This window comes from Phyllopteryx taeniolatus, chromosome 5 (genome assembly GCF_024500385.1).
Source record: "Phyllopteryx taeniolatus isolate TA_2022b chromosome 5, UOR_Ptae_1.2, whole genome shotgun sequence".
Taxonomy (NCBI): Eukaryota; Metazoa; Chordata; class Actinopteri; order Syngnathiformes; family Syngnathidae; genus Phyllopteryx; species Phyllopteryx taeniolatus.
This window is the reverse complement of record NC_084506.1, coordinates 16,652,604-16,674,494: the sequence shown is the minus strand read 5'-3', so window position 1 is coordinate 16,674,494 and position 21,891 is coordinate 16,652,604. Positions and strand designations below refer to the sequence as shown.

Below are 21,891 nucleotides of genomic sequence, written 5' to 3'. Positions count from 1 at the left end.
CCTGGGAAACCATAGCAACCGTGACGCCTTGCATGTTATTGGCAGGGTCAAAGGCATTACAGACAAAAAGGAGACGGAAGTCAAGTTTAAAGAAGAAGAAAAGGAACGAGCCGAGTGAGTTTGTGCAACTGGCAAGCTGTGAAAATTTGACAGTTTGACAAGTTCACAACTGGATGATCTTTTTTATGATTTTATGGTTTGATGCTGCCAACAAAGTTGTTGTGGAAAGCAACGGACTGCGTGTGTCTACTCCGCCTCTCACCATCAGTTAACATCCTGGTTAAATGTTGCACATTCAGTCAATAAAGTCACGTTAAATATCCAAATTGAAGGGGAACAACATCAACCGCGGTACTGCAAATACGAGCTTTTGTAGGGAATAAATTGCCCTTCTGGGAATAATAAAATATTCTCAGTCTGGATGATGTAACTCAATAAAAACTAGACGTAGCGAAACATTTTGATTCTCAAAAACATTTTGTAATTACGCAATCGAGGTGGAACTGAATGCAAACAAGTCGTTCCAAGGCCAAGTTTATCTTTCTACAGGCTTCACATTTGCGCTTGTATTCACATACCAAGTAATAACAAAAGAATCATGACGTTATGGTCCATGAAACCATAAAACCCTCAATTCTTTTGATTATTTATACATATTTTAAAGCTGTATGAACTTCCCCAGACTCTTATTAGTCTTCCCCACATTCCTATAAACCTCTACCATACTCTTATAAACACGTTCTATACTCTTAAACACCTAGCAATGCACAGTATTACATTTTATGTCTTGGAATGTGTTTATATATATATATATATATATATATATATATATATATACATTGATCCATTTTCTGAGCCGCTTCTCCTCACTAGGGTCGCGGGCGTGCTGGAGCCTATCATCGGGCAGGAGGCGGGGTACACCCTGAACTGGTATATATATATATATATATATATATTTACAGTTTTAATGTGATAAGATAATAATGGATGGATGGACATTTAGGCTTGGAAGCATTTATTTTACCACAAAAAAAATACACTCAAAATGTCGCGATATGGCAAATTATGCATGATATGAATATGGGAAAAAAATCTGCAATGCACTAAATCTGCAATAGGTAAACTACAAAATAGCGAGGGAACACTAGCGCAAACTTTTTGTGAGTTGTGTATTTTTCAGCAAGTGCAAAGCCCTGCAGTGACGCACTCCACACAAACGGCCCGTCCTGCTGTACTCACTCGTACCATGACTAGGTCGAAATCATAAAAGAAATCACATGAGTGAACAAACACCTCAGCCATACCCTGGCTGAGCACTTTACTGTAGAAAGAAATATATGGTCTGCCCTTGACTGTGTAATCATATTTGATTTTGTAACACATCTTTCATTGTGTTACTGCGGAGCAAGTGTTTGCGCAAACTCCTACCTCCCACAGCAGTGAGTGGGAGAGGTTAAATAACAAAATCTAGCCAGACACACACACACACACGCACACAACACACAACAATTGGAGACGGACAAAGTGACAGAGAAACAGACCTCCAGGAACAATCTCCAGCTGCCACCCTTTATCCAGAGTTGCACTGGTCCAATGAGAACACGCTGTCCTAAATTATAGTGACAATGACATGTACAGTCTGTGTGTGTGTGTGTGTGTGTGTGTATGTGCCTGAAAGCCGCATGACGGCAATGACAGGCTTCGCAATACTGCCCAAGGACAAAATATTGTATTCATAATTTATACCAAGAGAAGTGCCGATTAAGAAATAAACAATAACATCATAGCAGATGCTTGTGAAAAATAACAGCATGCTGGCCGACACCACCGACTTCATTTCAACGCTCTTGGAAAAAGTTAAATACTGTATGCTGAAGAAATTAATAAATTGAACAGCCAAGTGTTCTTTAGCAAAATTCAAACGTGCAGCAATGTTATTTTTTAGACGGCAACGGCTCCCTCCTTGGTGCTCGCCCATGAATCCTATTCTTGTTTCATGTTGTTTTTTTGTTTTTTTTACCTCATTGAGCATTCTGCACTGTGCACTTGCAGTTATCTCTAAGGACGGCCACTCCTTGAATGAGAAGCAACAGTGCTGAACCTCCGCCATATAAGTTGTCTAACTGTGGACTGATGAACATCAAGACTTTAAGACTTTTGTAACATTTTCCAGCTTTATACATGTCAATAATTCATAATTGTAGGCAATGGGAGCTGGTGTGTGTTTGTGTGTGTGTGTGTGTGTGTATATATAATTTAAATTTTTGTCCTTGTTAAAGATGTGGTTGTTGTTAAAATGCTCCATAAAGTTGAGTTTTGTTTTAACTAAAGTATAACATGACATTTGAATTATGAAATGCATTTCAAATTATTTTTAAAGGCAAACACATTGTTATACATTGAAGAATATTATTATATTTATCAGTCATTTAAAAATAGATATACATACAAATTGTAATATTTTTATTATTATATTTCATTTTCATTCTTGATTTATTTGTTTTTATTCACTGTGACTTCGCTGACGAGCAGGGCGGCGCCACTGGCACACTTATTGACCAGCCGCCGCTGATCGTGGGTCTTCTGCGAGCGCCTTTGAGCAAGGCATGTTACACATCAGGCAATGCTTCTTCACAGAAGACAATTCTAACCTGGTGTGTGTTTTCTAGTGCCTTGAGCAGCTTTGAGCCACACCTCCTAGTGCAATGATTATATTCTTACCATCAAGTAATTGTCAATATCGCCTAATTAATTAAAAAGTGAGAAAAACACAAATCTGCTGACTGGACCCTTTAAGTGCTTCTTCGTTAGAGTACCTTTCAACAGTAATTACAACCACTTTCGGGTTAATTCTTAATCTCGAGTGGACGACCGTTTTAGGTCTCCACTGATGTTCCGGTGGGTTCACACCAGGTCTCTTCTGGTAAACTCATTTAGAGGATGTGCAAGCTTCATTCCCTCGGGCAGCACGGCGGGCTCATAGTTAGCACACAGTTCTGAGGTTCGGGGTTTGACTCTCAGATTTAGCATGATCTCCCCGTGCTTGTGTGGGTTTTCTCCTGGCGCTAATTATTATGCCAATCCCTAAATCTAGGCGTGCAAAAGTGTCGGCACCCGCTTTGCCCCAAGGGTGTGAGGCTTCAAATTTGCTAAAAGGCTCTCCAAAAACGAGTAAAAAATGTTTTCGTATGATTGCTATTAATCGCTAATAAGGAGAATTACATATTACACCTGTTATTACCAGACGTGAAGAAGACATCACCTTTTTTTTTTCATAATTTCAAACATTTCCAATGTGTCTGTGACATATTTTCATCCAAATACAAGAACAATCAAGAATTGGTTTTGAAAGGACAGTCCTTTTTCTTGCAAATGAGCCATTGCTCACCTCCCACCCTCGACTGCGGGGCCAACGCTGAGAAGGGCCGACATTACCATGATTATTGGGGGTGCGGCTAGGGGATTGCGGAGAGGCGAGTGGCAAATAACAGCCCAGAGTGTGAAAGAAAAAGCCAGTAGAACATTGATTGCGAATTATATCTTGCTAACTAACAAACAACGAATTGTTCAACCTTTGGTGCAGGTCGGTGCTGTACTGAGTCACATTTGAGTTATACTGCAAATGGTCGTTATGGCATCGCAAGAGTAACAAATCTAATAGGGGTGGAATTTTAATGAAAATATGCCTAACCACTTTGTAATTGCTGGGAAATAGTGCAGTTCCAGAGTGGGAATTGTTGTTTGTCTATTAGGGGGCCCACTGTACAATGGACTGGTGGATTATTCCAGTATGTCTGCTTCACATTTTCGAAGTTCAAAGTTGAAATATCGGCTCCGGCCTTCCAGTTTGGAGTACGCCTCTTCTCCTTGTGTTTGCGTTGGTTTTCTCCGGATACTCCAGCTCCCACACGAATTCTCAAAATATTGTCCATAGGTGTGAATACAAGTGTGAATATTTGTCTTCCCCGCGATTGGGTGTACCCCACCTCTTGGCGAAAGTCAGCTGGGATAGGCGTCTTAAGAAAGAAGGATGGAAGAAAATGGATGGATGGAGTTTGAGATCAATTATGCTCATGATAATAGCTGGTGTGCAAGCTTTTTGATACGTCAGGTTACTTATGATTAAACTGAACAAATATCACACTGTGACGGAGATAAATGACGCTCGTTTCTGGCAAATGACACAAAAATAAAAAGAATAACACATACATAAAAAAATAAGAGGCTCGCCGTGAGCGATTAAACAGTCTGGAGGAACAACATCATTAAAGTCAACTGACCTTTTTCTATGTAGGCTAGCTCTGGCACGTAGGTGAGTCCATCGTATTAAAATAGAATTCATCATTTGTGGTTTGAAAAAAAAGACCGAGAGTAGCACGGAGGTAGATGAGCTGTAGACAGCAGCGTGCGGTCACATGTGGGCTGACTTATCAAGCAACGAAAACAAAGGGGCTAAGAGAATTGGAGTCTTGACTATTTCTTAATAGCAGCGCGGCCATGAATCATTTCTTACAGTCCCTTTGTGGCCGCGGAACATCGGTCACCAGGGAAACTTTGGCAGACTTACTGTTGCCTGCTACTGCTGGAGACTTCATTAACAGATACGGATCTTGAGGCTCAAGGACCCGCTTGCAACAAACCCTTTAGCTCAAACAACGGCAGCCGCAGCATGTCATCGCCGCTCGCTCCTGTTGGCTTTTTTCCCCTCCGTCCGTCTCTGCTGCAGATGCTATCAAGCTGGAGTGAGACAAACTACTGTACATGCAGGCACTTGATTCTTTTCATCTCTGCCATGCCTCGCCAATATGGATAGCGTAAGCCTCCGACAGGCTGCTCCAAATGATGTCTTTGGCGGGAGGTTCTCACACATTGACTCGTCATTTGTAAAGGCGGTTTCGGGGAAGAGAGGCAAATATGTTTTTAAAGCGAGCCATATTGGGGGGGTTGTATGTTGATTGCTTGATTTAATACATCATTGCCCTTCAACGAGACAACAATGACAAAACAATAGATTACAAGTGATAATAATCTTAATAGGCCTACTCTCTGATTAACATTTTTTTTTCCATTCCAGCAAATCTAACAGTTTGCTTTGCTGCTGCAAAGAGATGTACACAATTGACAATTGGGCCAAATTTGAGCATTTTTCTCCCCTTGCTGTCAAAGTTAGCGTAGGCCGCTAACGAGATGCCTGTAAAAGATTATACTGAGCAATGAGATTGATTTTTCCTCCCCAATATGCTGTTCAAATGATCGAGCCAAATGGTAAATTTATGCTACAAACAAATGCTAAATGTTTATGACCGCAAATCCTTCATCAGTGATGAGCGTAACGGTGTCATAAATAAAGGGTGTTACGAATGATGTTACTAATGAGCAATCTAATTACTTTTTCTAATTACGTTCTTGTTCGAGACGAGACAACCGTGCAAGTGATTACGATTGGCTGAGGTTAGAGTAAGTTGTAAGTTAGGCAGATGTTGTTAGCATACAAGTGAAAGCAAACAGTCGCACATGCAACAGGTCGAGAGAAACTGTGAGTTGTGAGGACTCGGGAAAACGATACACAACCGAGTTGGCGAGCCCAGTTACTGTATATCTACAGGTAAAGCAACCTTCTTTAACTCCAAGTACACTGCAGACATGACTTCCCCCCCCCCCCCGCAAAGGAGATTAAAAGAATGTATACGTCAAAAAACAACAAAAAGTGCTTCTGATGTCAGGCAATTCCAACCTGGTGAAACATCTTTCAACAGCACATGCTTCTATGAAATTAGTGGCTGAGGGAGACAAAGACATTGTCTTGCAAACAACGAGTTTTTTGTTTTGTTTTGTTTTTTTAGCTTAAAGCTTCTTCTACTCTATGCAACTGGCCCATTAATCCATGAATACTTTGACATATTTGAAGGTTTTTCAAAAAAGTCTCCCAATTAATTTTTTCCCATGGAAACGTATTACATTTATAAAGGAATAATTCAGTTACTAATTAAATTACTTTCTGGAGAAACTAATCAGTAAATATTATTATTCATTTTTTTGTCCTACATTGACATAATATTGTGATGTGGTGTGCTGTGCTGTGTTAGTCATCTACATTACACCATAACCGATAAGAGAAGTAAACACATGCATCCATTTTTTCATGTCTGGGGTCTCTTGCTTTTTAAGTAAAATGTTAAAAGTGTATCACAATCAATCACTGATGCTTGCTGATTAAGATTGATACGCCAGTCACCCCAAAACTGCACGAGCAGTGCCTGAAACGCTCGTAAATGACTGTCAAGTAAGATCACGCAGGAAGGCGTGACTTGAACAGAAACGCAAACTACAGCGAAACGGGAGAATGCGTGTCGACTGACGGAGTGAAATCCCGTCCTGGAAGATTGGTGCCTTAATGTGAAATTCAAAGCATATCATTAGACACGCGATTAGCAGCTACTCAAGAGAAAGGATTTACAGTATATCTTTATGTTGACCTCGTCGGCTAGCACAATGGCACTTGTACACCACCGTTCAGCCTTTCAACCCTTTACATCAGCACAGACGTCAGTGATCTGTATGGAGTGTAAGTCTTTATGCTATACAACTATGCGTAGGGCTATGGTATGAAACAAATATACGTTCACTGAATTGACTTTTGTATGGGGGAAAAATAAGACAAACTAAAGCCACACGTCAAAGCAACAGGTGATGATGACGATAGTAGCCCATTAGAGGCCTAAAGAAAGTGTGGAAAAGAAACAAGTTAACCAATGAATTAAATGGACTCATGTAGTTACACCAAAAAAGTGTAGGCAAGCAATAAAAATACCAGGTTTCATGTCAACACAGTAAGCCTGAGGTCCATGAGATACGAGTCAACTCACTTAACAACAAGCAGCGGTTTGGCAGATTGTGAAAAATCCTTCCAAAAAAAGAGATTTCAACCAGTTGAAGTTTACTGTCTTGCGAAACATAAAACAAAGAAAATTACACGTTGTGTATTTAAAACAACCTTAGGAAAGTCCGCTTAGCTCAATGCTAACAAAACACCATAGCTGGGCTAACGTACAGCATCAATGTTGCGGTGGTAGACTTGAAGCAATGAACATTGGAACACAAGGGGTGCATCAACACATGTAAACAGACAATATAATGCTGGTAGGCAAATCTTCTTTATCCTCTGTGAAAAACAACTAGTATTGCTGCAGCTTATAGTCTCACTTACAGTAGATGTGAAACTCTTCTTCCTTTGCATCTCTATGACTGTGTTAGACTGCCAAAGGTGGCCAGGTTGTGTACACCAAATGAGCTGCAGAGAATTAATCATGATCCACGAACTGTTTCACTCAATATATCCTATTGAAGCATTGTATTACTATTTTTTTTTATAAAGTACAATCTTATAGAGTGCTATTTTTCTTGTGGGAAAAAAAAAACACATTACAAACATTTGTGTTGTTGATTCATGGTGTTTCCATTCATTTGAATGGGGAAAGATGATTTGAGATATGAGGGGTAATTTACCAGCGCGGTCACGGAATGAATTAAACTCATATCTCAAGGCACCATTGTACTATCAATTATGCTGATTTGAGTGAAAAACCTTGAATCATACCCTTGTGCGTAGACACAGCCTAAAACGTCCTCATTAACCTGTAGACGTCAACTGATTTTGTGATCAAATATCAATCATATATTTTCACATCCACATCCACCTGTACATACACACCACCTGCTGTGCTTCCACAAATCACTTAACTAACAACCTATGTTTCATCCTGACATAACCTGTTCCCATTCAATCTGTATTCCAGACTGTTACATAATTACTGTCCCTGTTTTTGCTGAACCAGATGTATAGTCACGCCTATTAATAGAGCTTGTTCCCCACAGAATTTAGTAGAAGTTTGCATTATATGAATGTGCTGTCATCTGCCGCACAGTTCTGAGGTCCGGGGTTCAAATCCCGGCCTTGCATGTGTGGAGTTTGCATGTTCTCCCCGTGCCTGCATGGGTTTTCTCCAGGTACTCCGATTTCCTCCCACATCCCAAACACATGCATGGTAGGTTTATTGAAGACTCTAAATTGCCCGTAGGTGTGAATGTGAGTGCGAATGGTTGTTTGTTTAGATGTGCCTTGCGATTGGCTGGCGACCAGTTCAGGGTGTACCCTGCCTCTCCCCCAAAGATAGCTAGGATAGGCTCCAGCACGCCCGCAACCCTAGTGAGGAGAAGCGGTACAGAAAATGGATGGATGAATGTGCTGTTCTAAGTACAAAACTGATGTATGTTTTGAAAACTTGAATGTGCCTTGTTTTTGCCTTGTTTACAATGAAGGCCTCAATAAAGCTAACATGTGTCTTTGGGGTGTGGAAGAAAGGTGGCGTATCCGAGGAAAAAATCAAAATAAAAAAGAACATGCAAGCACTGGTGGACACACTTCCACACAGGAAGGTCAAAGTCTAATGTCATGTCATTCTTTGTCATCTTAATGTCAAACATACGCATTGTGAAGTCAGACTTGTACAACAGTAATTTACAGCAAATAGTAAAACTGTAGAAAATGTTTTTGTTCCTTTTTAAGAAAATATATATAGCTTTTTTATATAAAATGTATTTTGCAATATTAAACAATAACCACTACAAAGTTACATATGTTTTGTACAAAATAACTGAACTACAATTAATAAGTATAAAACCTTTTTATAATAATGACCTATTTATAAAATAAAATGCATGTCCTAACCTTAAACATAAGCACCATGATATTACATCAAATATATATTTGTTTAATTTTGTACTAAATGAATGTTGTACAAAAGTTGCATATTTTGGAAGAACTTGAATAAATTGTTTTTACGGAATTAATTTTCTAAATATGACACGCGCTATGAATCAATTTCAAAATAAAGCAAAGCAAAGCAAATTTATTTATATAAAATAGACACTATTTTGGTGCAAAATAACATTTTGTGCACAGCACAAGGACAACCTGTTCACCATTTTTGTGATTTAACTTTTTTTTTTTTTTGCACTATCTCACACAGAAACACTCGTCACTGGAAAACACCGAAAAAAAGTTCTTTTTTTGTTGTTCATACTTCTCATTAAATTCCCTTGAGACCATGTTGATTATGAGGAAGGTCAAGGAAGAAAAACCCAGGTGTAGCTGACGATGGGTAAACCTTTGTGATTAGCAAAAGAAGCCCCAGCCCGGAGCTGTTGAGTGGAGCATTGCTGTTCCTGCCAACTCACCATGCTCTATAATTATCACAGGGGTCGGGCTTTAATTTCCACAAATAGCCTCAGCTGGATGATTTTGTTTTCGTTTTTTTGTGTGTGTAACATTTATAAATGATTAGCTATCTGTAGGGTGTGATTAGCATCTTTCAACTCTCTGCAGTACGTATATATAATGATTGGATAATGGTTGTGTAAAGGGCAACCGTAGGTTGCATTCTTTAGAGTAGATGTACAGTATGCAAACGAGATGAAACATTTTGTAGGACAGACATTAAATTATCCAGTGTAACCTACAGATGTAAGGAAAAGAAACCCCCAAACTTTACAACTGTGGGATACGTGTATTATTGTTATTATTTTCTTTTTTTACTGCTCAATCACTGAAAAACGATCAATCTTTTAAGAACTAAGTGGAGGCATCAAAGAGCAACAGCCTATCTGACCTGCATAGAGCCTCACTGTGTGGTATAATGCAGCATTGTACACCAGTTACTTAAAGACCCATTCATGCAGACGCGGAGTAAATGCATAGGAGCGTAAGATGGGTGATTTGGGGGTAGATTTACAATCCGGTCCCCGCTCTTTACGATTAAACAAATCACACACAAAAGACATGGGATGGATGTGTTTGCGTTTAAAGAAATACAAACCAAAAGGTTTTATTTTTTTCATAGCCTCTGTTTGTCTCTCCATAAAAATAGTGTTCCTCAAAAAAAAAAAGAAAAAAAAAAAAGGTAAAACAATGTCAATGTAGTCCATGGAAAAAGCCCCAGATATCAGACAGACATTCATTGTGTTTAACATCAATCTGTTTTTTTTTCTTTCCCAAAACCGGAATGGTCCGCAAAGCCCTGTATCACTGCACCACATGTCAGTTCCGCTGAAAAATTAGCATCAGAATGAGCCCTTGCAGAGACAAGTCAGGCAACGTCTGTAATGCATTACTAAATTAGCCCTAAACACTACACAAGCCATTAAGAAGCAAAACCTAAAAGGGAGAGAAACAACACAACAGAATGCAACCCAGAACAGAACTAAATATTTGCAACAACCGCTATTAGTCTGCACGCCATGATCATTTGATGTGCACACCGAATTAACATGTTTATATTAAAAAAAAAAACAACGGTCAAAGCATGACATCAGCAAACACAGGGTTAAATCTGAGCTGCAGAAAATGTACTGCAGTCCAAAAAGCATTTGTCTGTTGGCTACTGAACAGTACACGCTCGATCTGTGCCATCACACTGCTATCCTTACACAAATGTTCAAATCTAGCCACATATGACTTGTGAGTCCCTTTGTTTTTTGTTTTTTTCTCCTTTGTCGGGAAATGCCGGTTTATTGCATATCATATTTGGCACAGTAAAAGTGGAGCTCACAGAAACCATATGTAAAGATTCATCTTTTACCGCATCCTAAATATGGTCCAAAAACCTCCTTTCCCGCACTCGGGAGTACCACCCTTAATCACTAAAAGCAATCTTTAAACAGAGGTCACCTGTTATTAGAAAATAGTGTCAAATTGTTTTCTTTTCTAAGAGAATCTGCATGTCTCACCACTGCCTGATAGTGTCATGTACGTATATAGATATATAGATTTGTATTCTCTTAAGTGATATACTTATGTATAGGCATGTACAAGAAACAAGAAGTGTCTCTACTTCTGTACAAAAAGCAAGGTACCATTTCTTTTTCTTTGTGCATTCTACGACATGGACAAAAGGTTTGGGCAGAGTCAGAGACAAATCCCGGGAGAACATTATTCAGATTTGGGTCTCTTGAACCTTCTCTTTTCCATGAGTAGTCTTAATGATATAAGGATCCGCTATGGTACTGATGTGGCTGTGATGCTGTCTGGCTGAACAATGCAGAGTGTTGTTCTGGGTCCAATGGGCTGCGTAGGCCCCTTGGCGAGACGACGACACGTAGCCAGGCTTAAAGGTGTTGCTGTTGTGTTCCACTAACGTAGGCAATACCAACCCCGTCTCCTCCGAGCAGCTAGATCCAGAAGTGGGCGGAACTGAAGGAACTTCCTCCTCCATTTGTATGATCTCTATGGTCCTGGCTGCGGCCACTGTGCTCCTCTGTTGATGCCGCTTACGCAACTTATAGAACGCAATCAACATGGCCGCTGCCAATAAGGTCACGGCGACGAAACAGCCAATGATGATTTTGGTGGTTTTCATGACCTCATCCAGGCTAGCAGCAGGCCCGCTGGGGATCCTGGCAGTGGGGATCGACACCTGCCTTGGGGTTTGTGTGTTTTGGAACAGCACAGTAGGCGTGGAGATGAAGACGGGTTTGAAGACAGAAGGCGAAGCAGGGGGTGTTGGCTTAGGTTTCGGGGTTTCTTCCACCGTCGGCTCTAATACCTCCACGGTTACAGTGGTGAAATAGGACAGATTTGTAGACGTATTGAGTTCGGCATTGCTGACATTAAGGTAGGCCGAGGCGTTTGAATTCCCTGCCATGTTGCTCACCATGCAAGTGTAGACCCCTATGTCTGACGGCAGAACATTGGAGAAGTTTAGGGTGCCGTCATTAAGAACAGATATCTGTGGGTGAACCGAGCCGTGTGTCAATACTGTCCCGCTGGGCAGAAGCCATCTAACGGAGCTCATGGCAGCTGTGCGACACTTCAATTCCGCCACCCTTGCCGCCGAGATGTTCAGATCTCTCGGAGCGTCGAGAATGAATGGTGCAGAGCACTGAAACGTGGTCTGGTCCACCTCCACCAGGTATCTTCCCTTCATATGGCCTGGGGTGTGGCAGCGTCCACAGCAGGTAGAATTGGTGGGAATGTACTCTCTGAGCCACCAGGAGAGCCACACTACATCACAGTCACATTTCCAAGGGTTGTGGTGCAGATGTAGCTCCACTAAGTAGTGCAGATGTGTGAAGAGGTTGTGGGGGAGAGATGACAGATTATTATGAGCCAAGTTCAATTCCACCAAAGCTGTGATGTCATCAAATGCATTCCTCTCAATGGTGGTGATGGCGGAGTTCATAATCCACAGTTTATGTAAATTCTTGAGCCCGTGGAAGGCTACGGGTTTAAGTTCAGGGAAAACATTCTCTGATATTTCAAGCTCCTCCAAACCCACAAGGGGTGAGAGATTGGGGAACTCTCTCAGGTTGCACATGCCCAAATTGAGGTACTTGAGGTTCTGAAGACCCTCGAATGCCCCGTCGGAGATGTACTCCAACTTTCTCAGTTCTCCGAGATCTAGCCTCATTAGAGAGGGGACGCGATTGAAGGCGTAAGATGGGATGCTCTCAATGGGATTGTTTCTCAACCACAATTCTCTTAACTTTGACAAGTACTCAAAAGCTCCACTGGGTATGACCGTCAGCCTATTGTCAAACAGCTCCAAAGTGTTAAGACTGGTCAGGCCATTGAAGGCCCCTACTTCAATCTGCCTGATAGCATTCCTGCCCAACTGCAGCACCTCCAAATGATGCAGGTGTCTGAAGGTGTCAGCCTGTATGGTCTCTATGCTGTTTTCCATCAGGTTAAGGTACCTGGTGTTGCCTGGGATGTTAGGAGGAACCCGAACCAGGCCTCTGCGGGTGCACACCACCTTGCTGAGCTGGTTGGTGCATGAGCACATGCCCGGACAGTTCTGCGAGCTGGCTGAGCCCAGTGTTGTGCTGCTGGACTGGCACATACTGAGGGCAGGTACCATGAGGGAGAGCACGGCAAGCAGGGCTGTGTTCCAGGTAGGCTGCACACTAACCTGGCCCAACGGACTCATGATGTGGAGGGCACATTATTCTGCATGGTGGGGGGAGACGGCACACACCAGAGGACGGATCACCCTAGCCTGGCCGGAGCAACTTGAGGCTCCCGAGTTCCATCGACAGTGCAGGAAGATGCTGCATCAAAATGGAATGCGCCAGAAGCAGAAATAAGAGAGAGGTGAAGATAGATTAGGACAAGGAAGAAGCTGAAGAGGGAAAAAAGGCTAAAGAAGCTCAATAGGAACAATAAAGACTTACCTCATTAGTGTGGAAATCGTTTTCGTTTCCTGGATTTATAGAGTCCTTCCATGGATCAGTGTGGCAGGATTCACTCGTCTTGTTTTGCCTCTCAGCGTGAACGTGCAGGTGGCCCTTGATTGACTGAGGGTACAAAATGGCTCCTGGTCGTGAGGACTACACACTAACGGAGCACAGGTAAGGTCAAACAGGCTTGCCAGGTGCGTGGATCTCTGTTGCTCCAGCTCACCCTACCAGGCCCAAATCTCTCAGATGCAAAACTGATCCACGGTGGCTTTCCATCGAGTTAGGAGATAAAAAAGTCAAAAAATAAAATCAGAGTCCGGCCGTCTCCTGATAAACGCTGGTTGCCTTGTTTGGTGGCGAGACCTCCCTCAGTGTGACTTTGCCAAGGGCTGCTCGGCTGGTGATTAGCCCTGTTGTGACAGAGACTGAGAGACAGAAAAAGGCTAAAGAACTCCGGGCACAATCATCCTCCCCTCCTCCTCCTCCTCTCTTCCTCTTCTATTCCTCTGCGCTCCTCTTGCTTCCTCCCAGCGTCGGGCTGGCCCCGGTCAGAGCAGCTGCAGGCTGCCCTGTGCACAGTTAGCAGTAATCCATCTATTCGTACTGAGGGAGCGGGTGGTGGTGGTGGTGGTGGGAGAGAAGGTGGTGGTGGTGGTGCAAGGGGGGGGGGGGGGGGGGGGGTCGGTTGTAGAAGGGGGATGCGCTGCACTGCCGGAGCTTGGCAAAAGGCTGTTGAAGAGTGCGCGAGAAAGCGAGAGCGCTCCTGTCCTCAAGAGCCCCCCCCCAAAAAAAAGAAAGAAAGAAAGAAAGGATGGAATTGTGACAAAGTCAGCTCCGTATCCGAAAAACGGCGATTGAGGACTCGTCCCTTGGTTCGCCGTTTCTCCTTTAAGCTTGTCTCCTGTGGTCGTCTTGCTTAGTTGATAGTTTTCCTCCACCGTGGCTGGCTGAGGTAGTAAGTTGTGTCAGTTGGCCATGTGTGCGGCTGGCTGGCTGGTGGACTGCTGCAGTAGCCCGACTAGAACAGTGAAAGGGAGAGAGAGAGAGAGAGAACTAGTGACAGATCAAGAGCAAGGGGAAGATAGAGTGCGCATAGGAGAGAATACGGGAGGGAGATGGAGAGGAAGAAGAGGAGGAGGAGGCGGCATGCAAGCGCTCAACAAGGCAGCCAGACCACCGTCACACGCAAGCGGGCGGCAGCGGCATCCTAATCCCGGTCTTCTCTTCTTATGCTCCAATCTCTCTCCTTTTTTCCTCTCCCCTCCTTCTTCTCCTCCATGTGTGTTGCAGGCAACTAAGATGCTTGCTCTGCCCCCTCCCTTTGTCCTTCAGTAGGAACGTGAATGTACTGCTGACGCACTCCTCTCAGCTGCTCAGGCTGCCTCAGAGCAGTGCGCTGGGTTTGATGCAGTCTTCCTGTGTTTTAACACGTTCGAGCGTACCCCTCCATGTACCCCCTCCTCACACGCCTTTCTTCCCGCCTTCATTTACCTGTGCCGAGCTCCTCCTCCTCCTACCGCTTCTCTTCTTTCAAACTGGGCTAAAAGCAAAAACCCAAGTCCTCCTGAAGCAGAGGGAAAGGTTGCACTCAGGGTCGAATGGTGTCTCTCTGCAGCAGTGCGCCAGTGTTTTCCCACTACATGTTGCAGAGCACATGTACCCCCCACTGCCGCCAAAAGTATTTGTTCTTATTTTGAAATGCAATGGGTGCGCTTGTGTGTGTTGGGTCGAGGATGGGGTGTCGGGTGGAGGGGGTGGGGGGGGCGGTGTAGGGGGGCGGGGGGTTGATTTCGTGACATCACATAGGCGCAGAAATGCTGACTCGGCTGCTCTGGCTCTGTTGGGCAGTCTTCTCTTCAGGGAGGAGGAAGATGAAAGCACACTGTTATCGCTTCCAAAGATGAGAGAGACATGGTGAGCGAAAGGAGATGGAAGAAAGAGGGAAAAGAAGAGGGCGAGAGATGGGGCTGAACAGGAGGATGTGGACCTTGGTGAAATACAAATATATAGTATTAGACTGGAACACAATGTAATGCTCTGTCTACATCCTAAATGCACTACATTGATTACCAGAATAATGTATTTATGTTTCTGTATTTGTTAATATACCAGCATGGAGAAGCTCTTTACCCTAAATGTTATTTTTAATGCTGGTCAACAACAAATGTATTGTCTAAGATTTTTGCAGCTGATTTAGAACAATTCTGATGTGCTGAATACAAGTATCACATTGGTTTTGGCTTTTTTAACTATGCCCACATTTCTCTTACATTTTTATTTACATGTACATGTATTTTCGCTTTAGAGATTCAAATAAATGGAGGTTCATGCCCTGAAGTTTGAACAATGATTATGAAACATTCAATTTGCAGGTACTTACTCTTATCAATGTCTACTATTTAATTTACAGTAAGCGAAGTTTGTAAAATTTGATTAATAAACAGTTAACAACTTGTCATAAAAGCCTGACCGAGACAAGTGATACAGATGTCATTTTCAGATTCAGCAATTCATAATGATTCTAAATCAGTTGAAAAAATATCGACAACCTACAAAAAAAAATGTGTAACCCAGTGTAATTAGTTTTCCATGATTTTTTTTCCTATGAGCAGTTTCATAAAATTGGCACATTGCTGTTTCTTAATTCTTTTCTCGTATTGAGCAGAAAAAAAGTTGTGAATTTGGTTTAAATTCATCACAGTGTACTAGTGGTTGGCAGGTCTGCCTCACAGCCAAGAGTTTTTGTGTTCGAATATCAGATCAGGCTCTACTGCATGTTTATCCAAAATCATATATGTCAGGTAATTCAAGACTCTAATTCATCCACAGGTGTGAATGTTTGTCTGAATGGTTGTTTGCCTAGATGTATAATTGGCTGGCCACCAGTCTAGGGTCAAAGGTCACCATAATGAGAAGAAGTGCAATAGAAAATGGATGGACGGGTGTACAAAATGGGCAAACACCGACTAACTGAAATAAAAACAGTCCGCATTAAATTGCCAGATGATGGTCGATGGTCTCGTCCCGATTTTTTAACAGGTGGCCTAATCCATTTCTGGCAACCAGTCCATAATTGTCGACGTGGGTGAGAAAGGTTGTTTGTCGATATGTCCCCCGCGATGGACTGGCGACCAGTGCGGGCTGTAGCCTACTTCTCGCCTCGAGTCAGCTGGGATAGGCTCCAGCAGAAGCGTGATAGAAAATGGGTGGATGGAGGTTCTAATACATTTGTTAAGCCCTGGAGGTGAAATGAGCCTGTAGAGTCGACCATAAAAGGAATTACTCTATGAATTATGAGGGCGTCTCTACACAGACAGAAAGGCACAATGAGGGATTGAGGAGTAAAAAGACACCAGTGAGATTATAAGCGTCATTTGAATGCAAGAGATGAAGGAGCCTCCCTCTGGTTGATGATCATATTCACACACATGCACCACATCCCTTTTTTTTCTTTTGCTGCTGGGAATTTGGCTCAACGCTACACATGGCCAACATTATAAATGTAACCCAGTCACTTCCACTTTTAATTACCACTTGATTGATGGGAATGATATAAATACATTGTGTTATTGGGAGATTTATGCCCTTTTCCCCACATTGGACCATGTGTGGGGTAGGAATGGTATCAGTGCTAATTTATCATAGCCCAGAGTTTATAATATCGCAAAGCAACATTTTCTGTAGTATAATGATACGTGGTATTAATATTAAAGGGGAGTTTGCCGTTTTAATACCGCTAGCAAGATTTGAATGTAGCCTCACTTCAGTAATCACAACACTGCTCAAGTCTGGCCAAAGTCGCGCCCGGCCATGGCCGTTCATAATGACATGCGATTATCAAAGTATGTATTTGTAATCAATAGTAACAGAAAAATGCTATCCAGCTTCACCAAAATAGCAGCGCTAGCATTACCAAGCGAGTATTATCAGCACTGTAAACAAGCCGATGTTAGCGATGCGTGATGATATTTGCACAAACGTTATGTAATATTGGTCAGGAGACAATCAAAAAATCAAAAAGAGGTTATAAATGCACTTGTCAAGCAGAAATGTTGCTAGTTCCGTGTTGCTTCGGAACATTCTCAGCTGCTTGAGGGCCTGTCGCTCTGCTTGTGCTTGATAATCTTATGCCCAGTTATTAGTTTTGTTTTTTTTTGTTTTTTTTTGTGTGGCTATTCCAAAATAGTTGCAGAAAAGCTCCTGAAGCACAAGCGAATAGGTCAGCGGAAGGATGCGGGAGTGCAACTGGGGGTGACCGGCTATGAGTGTGAACGGCAAATGATTGACACCTCGTCGGTCACGCCTTCTGTCTCTGATAGGTTGTTCTTCCTTGAGCGTGGTGGGTTTAAAAAAATAAAGAAAATAAACCAACAGCAAACACCACGTTTAAAGTGAGTTCCAATTGAAATGACGAATACATTTAATTTTACAACTACTGACCTCTACTACTGAAATACAGTGGTATATATTTGTAATTTATTCCTATAAGTTAAAAAAAACTATTTGGTTTAGACCATAATATGATACACTGTCGCCACCATGTTTTAGCGTGCGCAAAGCATTCTCGGGAATGATGACGTAAAATGGCTGTTGTAAAATTGTTTCGTTGCTACTCTCTGCAGAGCTAAGCTAGCCACTTGCGAACAACTTTTATTGTCAGCAAAAGAGTTAAAAATCCCATACTGCGCCGCTTTTGGGTGCAATTTCCAATCAGGACGGAGTGCAAAATAGGAGGTAAGCATTCATAGCTTTCCCAAAGAGAGAAAGTTGAGGAAACGTTGGGAGGATCCACTCAGAAGAGTTGAGCTGTCACTATAAAGCGTAAAAGAAAATTCATAACATACGAACATTGCCAACTATGGCATGACAATGTAAATTGACCATTTTCAAGAATGGGTATGGAGGCTTTATAAAAATTGTAAAAAAAATCACCAACAATGCGACTCACATGACAGTATATTCATCTAAATGACCAAACTATACTTGCTAACTGTGTTTCTAATAGTTGGTTAATAATTATACATATAATTAATGAGAATGATTTAATCGATTACTTCATAAAATCAAAGGAATTTTTGTTTTTTAATCGAATTACGGTAAATATACAGTGTAATACTTCCCACTATAATACAGTTGAGTTGTAAACAACCGCAATTAATAAAGAAAATATCAATTGAAATAGGTTCTGTCAATCAAAACTGAGCATTATTGTAACATTTCTGATGCAGCTCCTGTGTTGATCGCATTTGATTTGAAAGTTGTCAGTGTACGTTTTTGCTGCTGCTATATGTGCCAAGCTGTCTCGGGTTCACAGCTAGTGTACATAGGATAGGATGAACTTTATTATCCCTGAGGGAAATTTGTTTTGGACGCCGCAACATCGCTGCACTTACATTCATTCGATCACAACAGGAGACGTCTGCAAACATATCATAACAGACAGAAGACAGGAGACAACAGAAACCGCGGGCACAATCCAAAAGAAACAATGAGATGCTTTTGGCCCATCAATATAACTAAAAAAGATGTGTTAAACCAAAAAGCAGATATAGTAAGAATTACCGATAAAAAATATGTTGAATTTGCTTTGGAATAAAACAGGGTCAGCCATAAGAACAGAAAATCCATTAAAATATGAACTATAGACACTATAATAAAACATGTCTACAGAATACAACCAGTAAAACCAAGTAAATAATGTTCCAAACATGCTCCAAATCAGGCTGGATGCAAAGACTCTATGACTAAGAAAAATAAGGTGTGCAGTCGTTATTATAAATCCCTTTTTTTACAGACAAAAAACAAAAACGAGACAACGCCTTTGAATTAAAAAACAATGGCGACTACCCTTTGTTGCCTGACATTATTCATGGGAAATACAATTATATGAGCAACAAAGGGAATTCAATATTTGTTTGATAAAATCAAAGAGTAACTTTCAGAGCGGTGCAAAGCAAACAAACAAAAAGATGATTGACAGATGAAAATAGGCTGTACAAACAACTGTGCCATTGGAGGTAACAAATATGGACTTGAAGAGGATTTAAATATTTTCCATAAGAGATAAGAGTGAGGGTGGGGGCAGTTTGACAGCAGGTGACGCGAGGCAAGGAGAGATAACTGTTAGTTAAGGAGGTAAAGGCACGTTTAGCCATGTAATTGATGGCCCATGGTTGTCGCTGCAGTGCTAATAGTATTACAGGGGGCATGAGCACGGAAAGGTCAGTTAGCACACTGAATGTATGACTTTTCCCGCCTGCTGCGCTTATGCCCCTCTTCCCAGTCGTCTTCTGTTTACCGCAGTATTGTTCTTTCTCACTCTCTCTTTTGGCTATCAGTCACGGATCCATAGTTGAACTGTTGGAGAGAGATGAGCAGTCGCAGCTGGAGTCCATTTCCTACTTGGAAAGTGTGAAATGGGATCATGCGAAACGTTATGGCGTGCTGGAAATTGATACAGTCACTATTAAAGCAGTTTTATACTTGTAGAATTACTTTGTAGTCTGACATTGCATTATGTGTGAGGGTGTGTCAATTCAGGGAGATTAATAATTCAAACAAATTTGTGGTGTGCTTCAAAAAGCCATTCCAACCAGTTTGGTGGGTTATCGCTCCAACTCATTTTCTGTGTGCTTTCAATACATCGGCGTATGACAGCAGTGAAGCTATCCCTTGACAATAGCTCACACGCTTTTCCAATCGCTTGTCCATAAAGCAAATATGTTTCATAATTCAAAGTCACACTTTTTTCTATTGAGTATTTATTTATTTTCATTTGAGAATTAACAAGGTATCCTCTGTATTTCAAAGAAGAAAATAATAATAATAATGAGGAAAATAATAATGACATAAAATTTATAAAGCGTTTTTCAGGATAACCAATGACCCTTTACACAAAACAGATAACAAAAAAACAAGCAAACAAAAAAAAAAACAGTAAGAAAGGGATTGAGCCGATGTCGATACCGCAGAAGGCGACATCTGATAGCCGAGCTCGAGGAGCCGCACGGATGTTTACGGCAATGCCATGTTTACAGCGGTGGCGCAATCAAAGCCAGAAAGGACGCTGACGACAAAGAATAGATGGGAGAAAGTTGAACAGGGTCCAACACTGTGCCAGCTAGCTAGCTAGCTCGAGAAAGGAGGCATAGAAAGGAGGCTGGACCAGCAAGACCCGTGGGCCACTGACGTCTGACTTCTCAAACACCTACCCTATAATTCCATTGCAATATGCTGGCAATTTTTTTTGTCTTGAGTTTGTTGTCACATTTCTGTTGGGCCAATTACATATTACTCGTGCACTCACTGTAGTAGTCTCGCCACGCTGCACTATTTGCATATCTGTTGTTGACCAATACTAACCACTCATGCCAGAGTAGTTTCTGCTCCATTTGCACACTGATTGAGGAATATTTGCACAATCAACTTTGTCCCAGATTATCGCACTACTCGCTTGACGTCTCGGCGCCCTCTGCACAATGGTCATTGGACCGGACTATTGCAAAATTAGTCATTCGAACTGCTCTAAGTTGTAGGAGTCCTAGGCTCTAAGTGGACTCTGCATCTTTTTGCACAATTGTCAAAAAAATAATAATAATAATGTACCGGAATTACCAGATAACTAGGAACCCGTTATTGGTCAGTGACTGTTTTTTTGTCAATGTCTTTATGTCTCAAAAGTCTTCTCTGTCAATTGACTGTCTGTTGTCCTACTAGAGCGGCTCCAATTACCGGAGACAAATTCCTTGTGTGTTTTTTGGACATACTTGGTAAATAAAGATGATTCTGATTTTTTTTTGTCTGTCTGTCTGTGGTACTGTATCTATATCACAGTACTGTACCCTTGCTACCCTCTCTTAACAGCCCTATTCAAAGAAGCCGGTTCTTGTTCCATGCAGATGAGCCACTGCTCATCACATCTCCCTCTAATGTGGAGTGTGCTAATGCGAGTACCGTATTTTCACGACCATAAGGCGCACTTAAAAGTCTTACATTTTCTCCAAAATGGATGGGGCGCCTTATGATGTGGTGGGCCTTATGTGTGCACCGAGTTCCAAAATCTGTAAATATTTTTGTGTGACTTTAATGAGCGCTCCGCTTGACTGACTGGGAGCATTTCCTGCCGACACGCTCCTTATATAGAGGAAGGCGGATGTAAAGGGTGAACGTGACAGAGGAGGCTAAAGACACGCCCCCAGTAGGCATATAGTTCCAGTATGTGCATTGGTTTAGCTAAGGACCCCCGAAAATGGCACCTACGAAGAGACATCCTTACGAAGCACAGTTTAAACTGCAAGCTATTAGTTACGCGGAGGAACATGGGAATCGAGCAGCCGCAGCCGCGAGAGAATTCAAGATCAATGAACGAGCTTCGCCAAGTCAAGAAGACGAAGCTGAGTTCCCGCGGAAAAAAAAGAAAAACAAAACGCGCAAACAAGGCGAGGTGGCCCGAGTTGGAAGACCAACTCGAGCAATGGGTTAATGAGCAAAGAACAGCCGGGAGAAGCGTCTCTACAGTCACCATTCGACAGAGTGCAATAACTCGGAGCTTGCCATCATTCCGGGAGGCTTGACGAACCGCTGGACATCCGTGTAAACAGGGCGTTCAAAGTGAAGTTGTGAGCAGCGTGGGAGCCATGGATGACAGATGGCGAACAC

The 21,891-nt window shown here is 42.1% G+C and overlaps 1 protein-coding gene across 1 annotated transcript; it reads right to left on the bottom strand.

Moving 5' to 3' along the window:
• Window positions 1-9,824: 9,824 nt before the first annotated feature.
• Window positions 9,825-14,646, bottom strand: lrrc4.2 (leucine rich repeat containing 4.2). Its single transcript, XM_061774799.1, has 2 exons — window positions 13,228-14,646; window positions 9,825-13,104 (listed from the first exon to the last, which is right to left on the bottom strand). Exon 2 carries the CDS (start codon window positions 12,981-12,983, stop codon window positions 10,992-10,994), a length of 1,992 nt encoding a protein of 663 aa, XP_061630783.1. The 5' UTR covers window positions 12,984-13,104; window positions 13,228-14,646; the 3' UTR covers window positions 9,825-10,991.
• Between the last annotated feature and the right edge of the window lie 7,245 nt (window positions 14,647-21,891).

Excerpts from the sequence above, each read along its gene's own strand:
- lrrc4.2 (XM_061774799.1), bottom strand. The coding sequence starts at position 12,983 with ATGAGTCCGTTGGGCCAGGTTAGTGTGCAGCCTACCTGGAACACAGCC.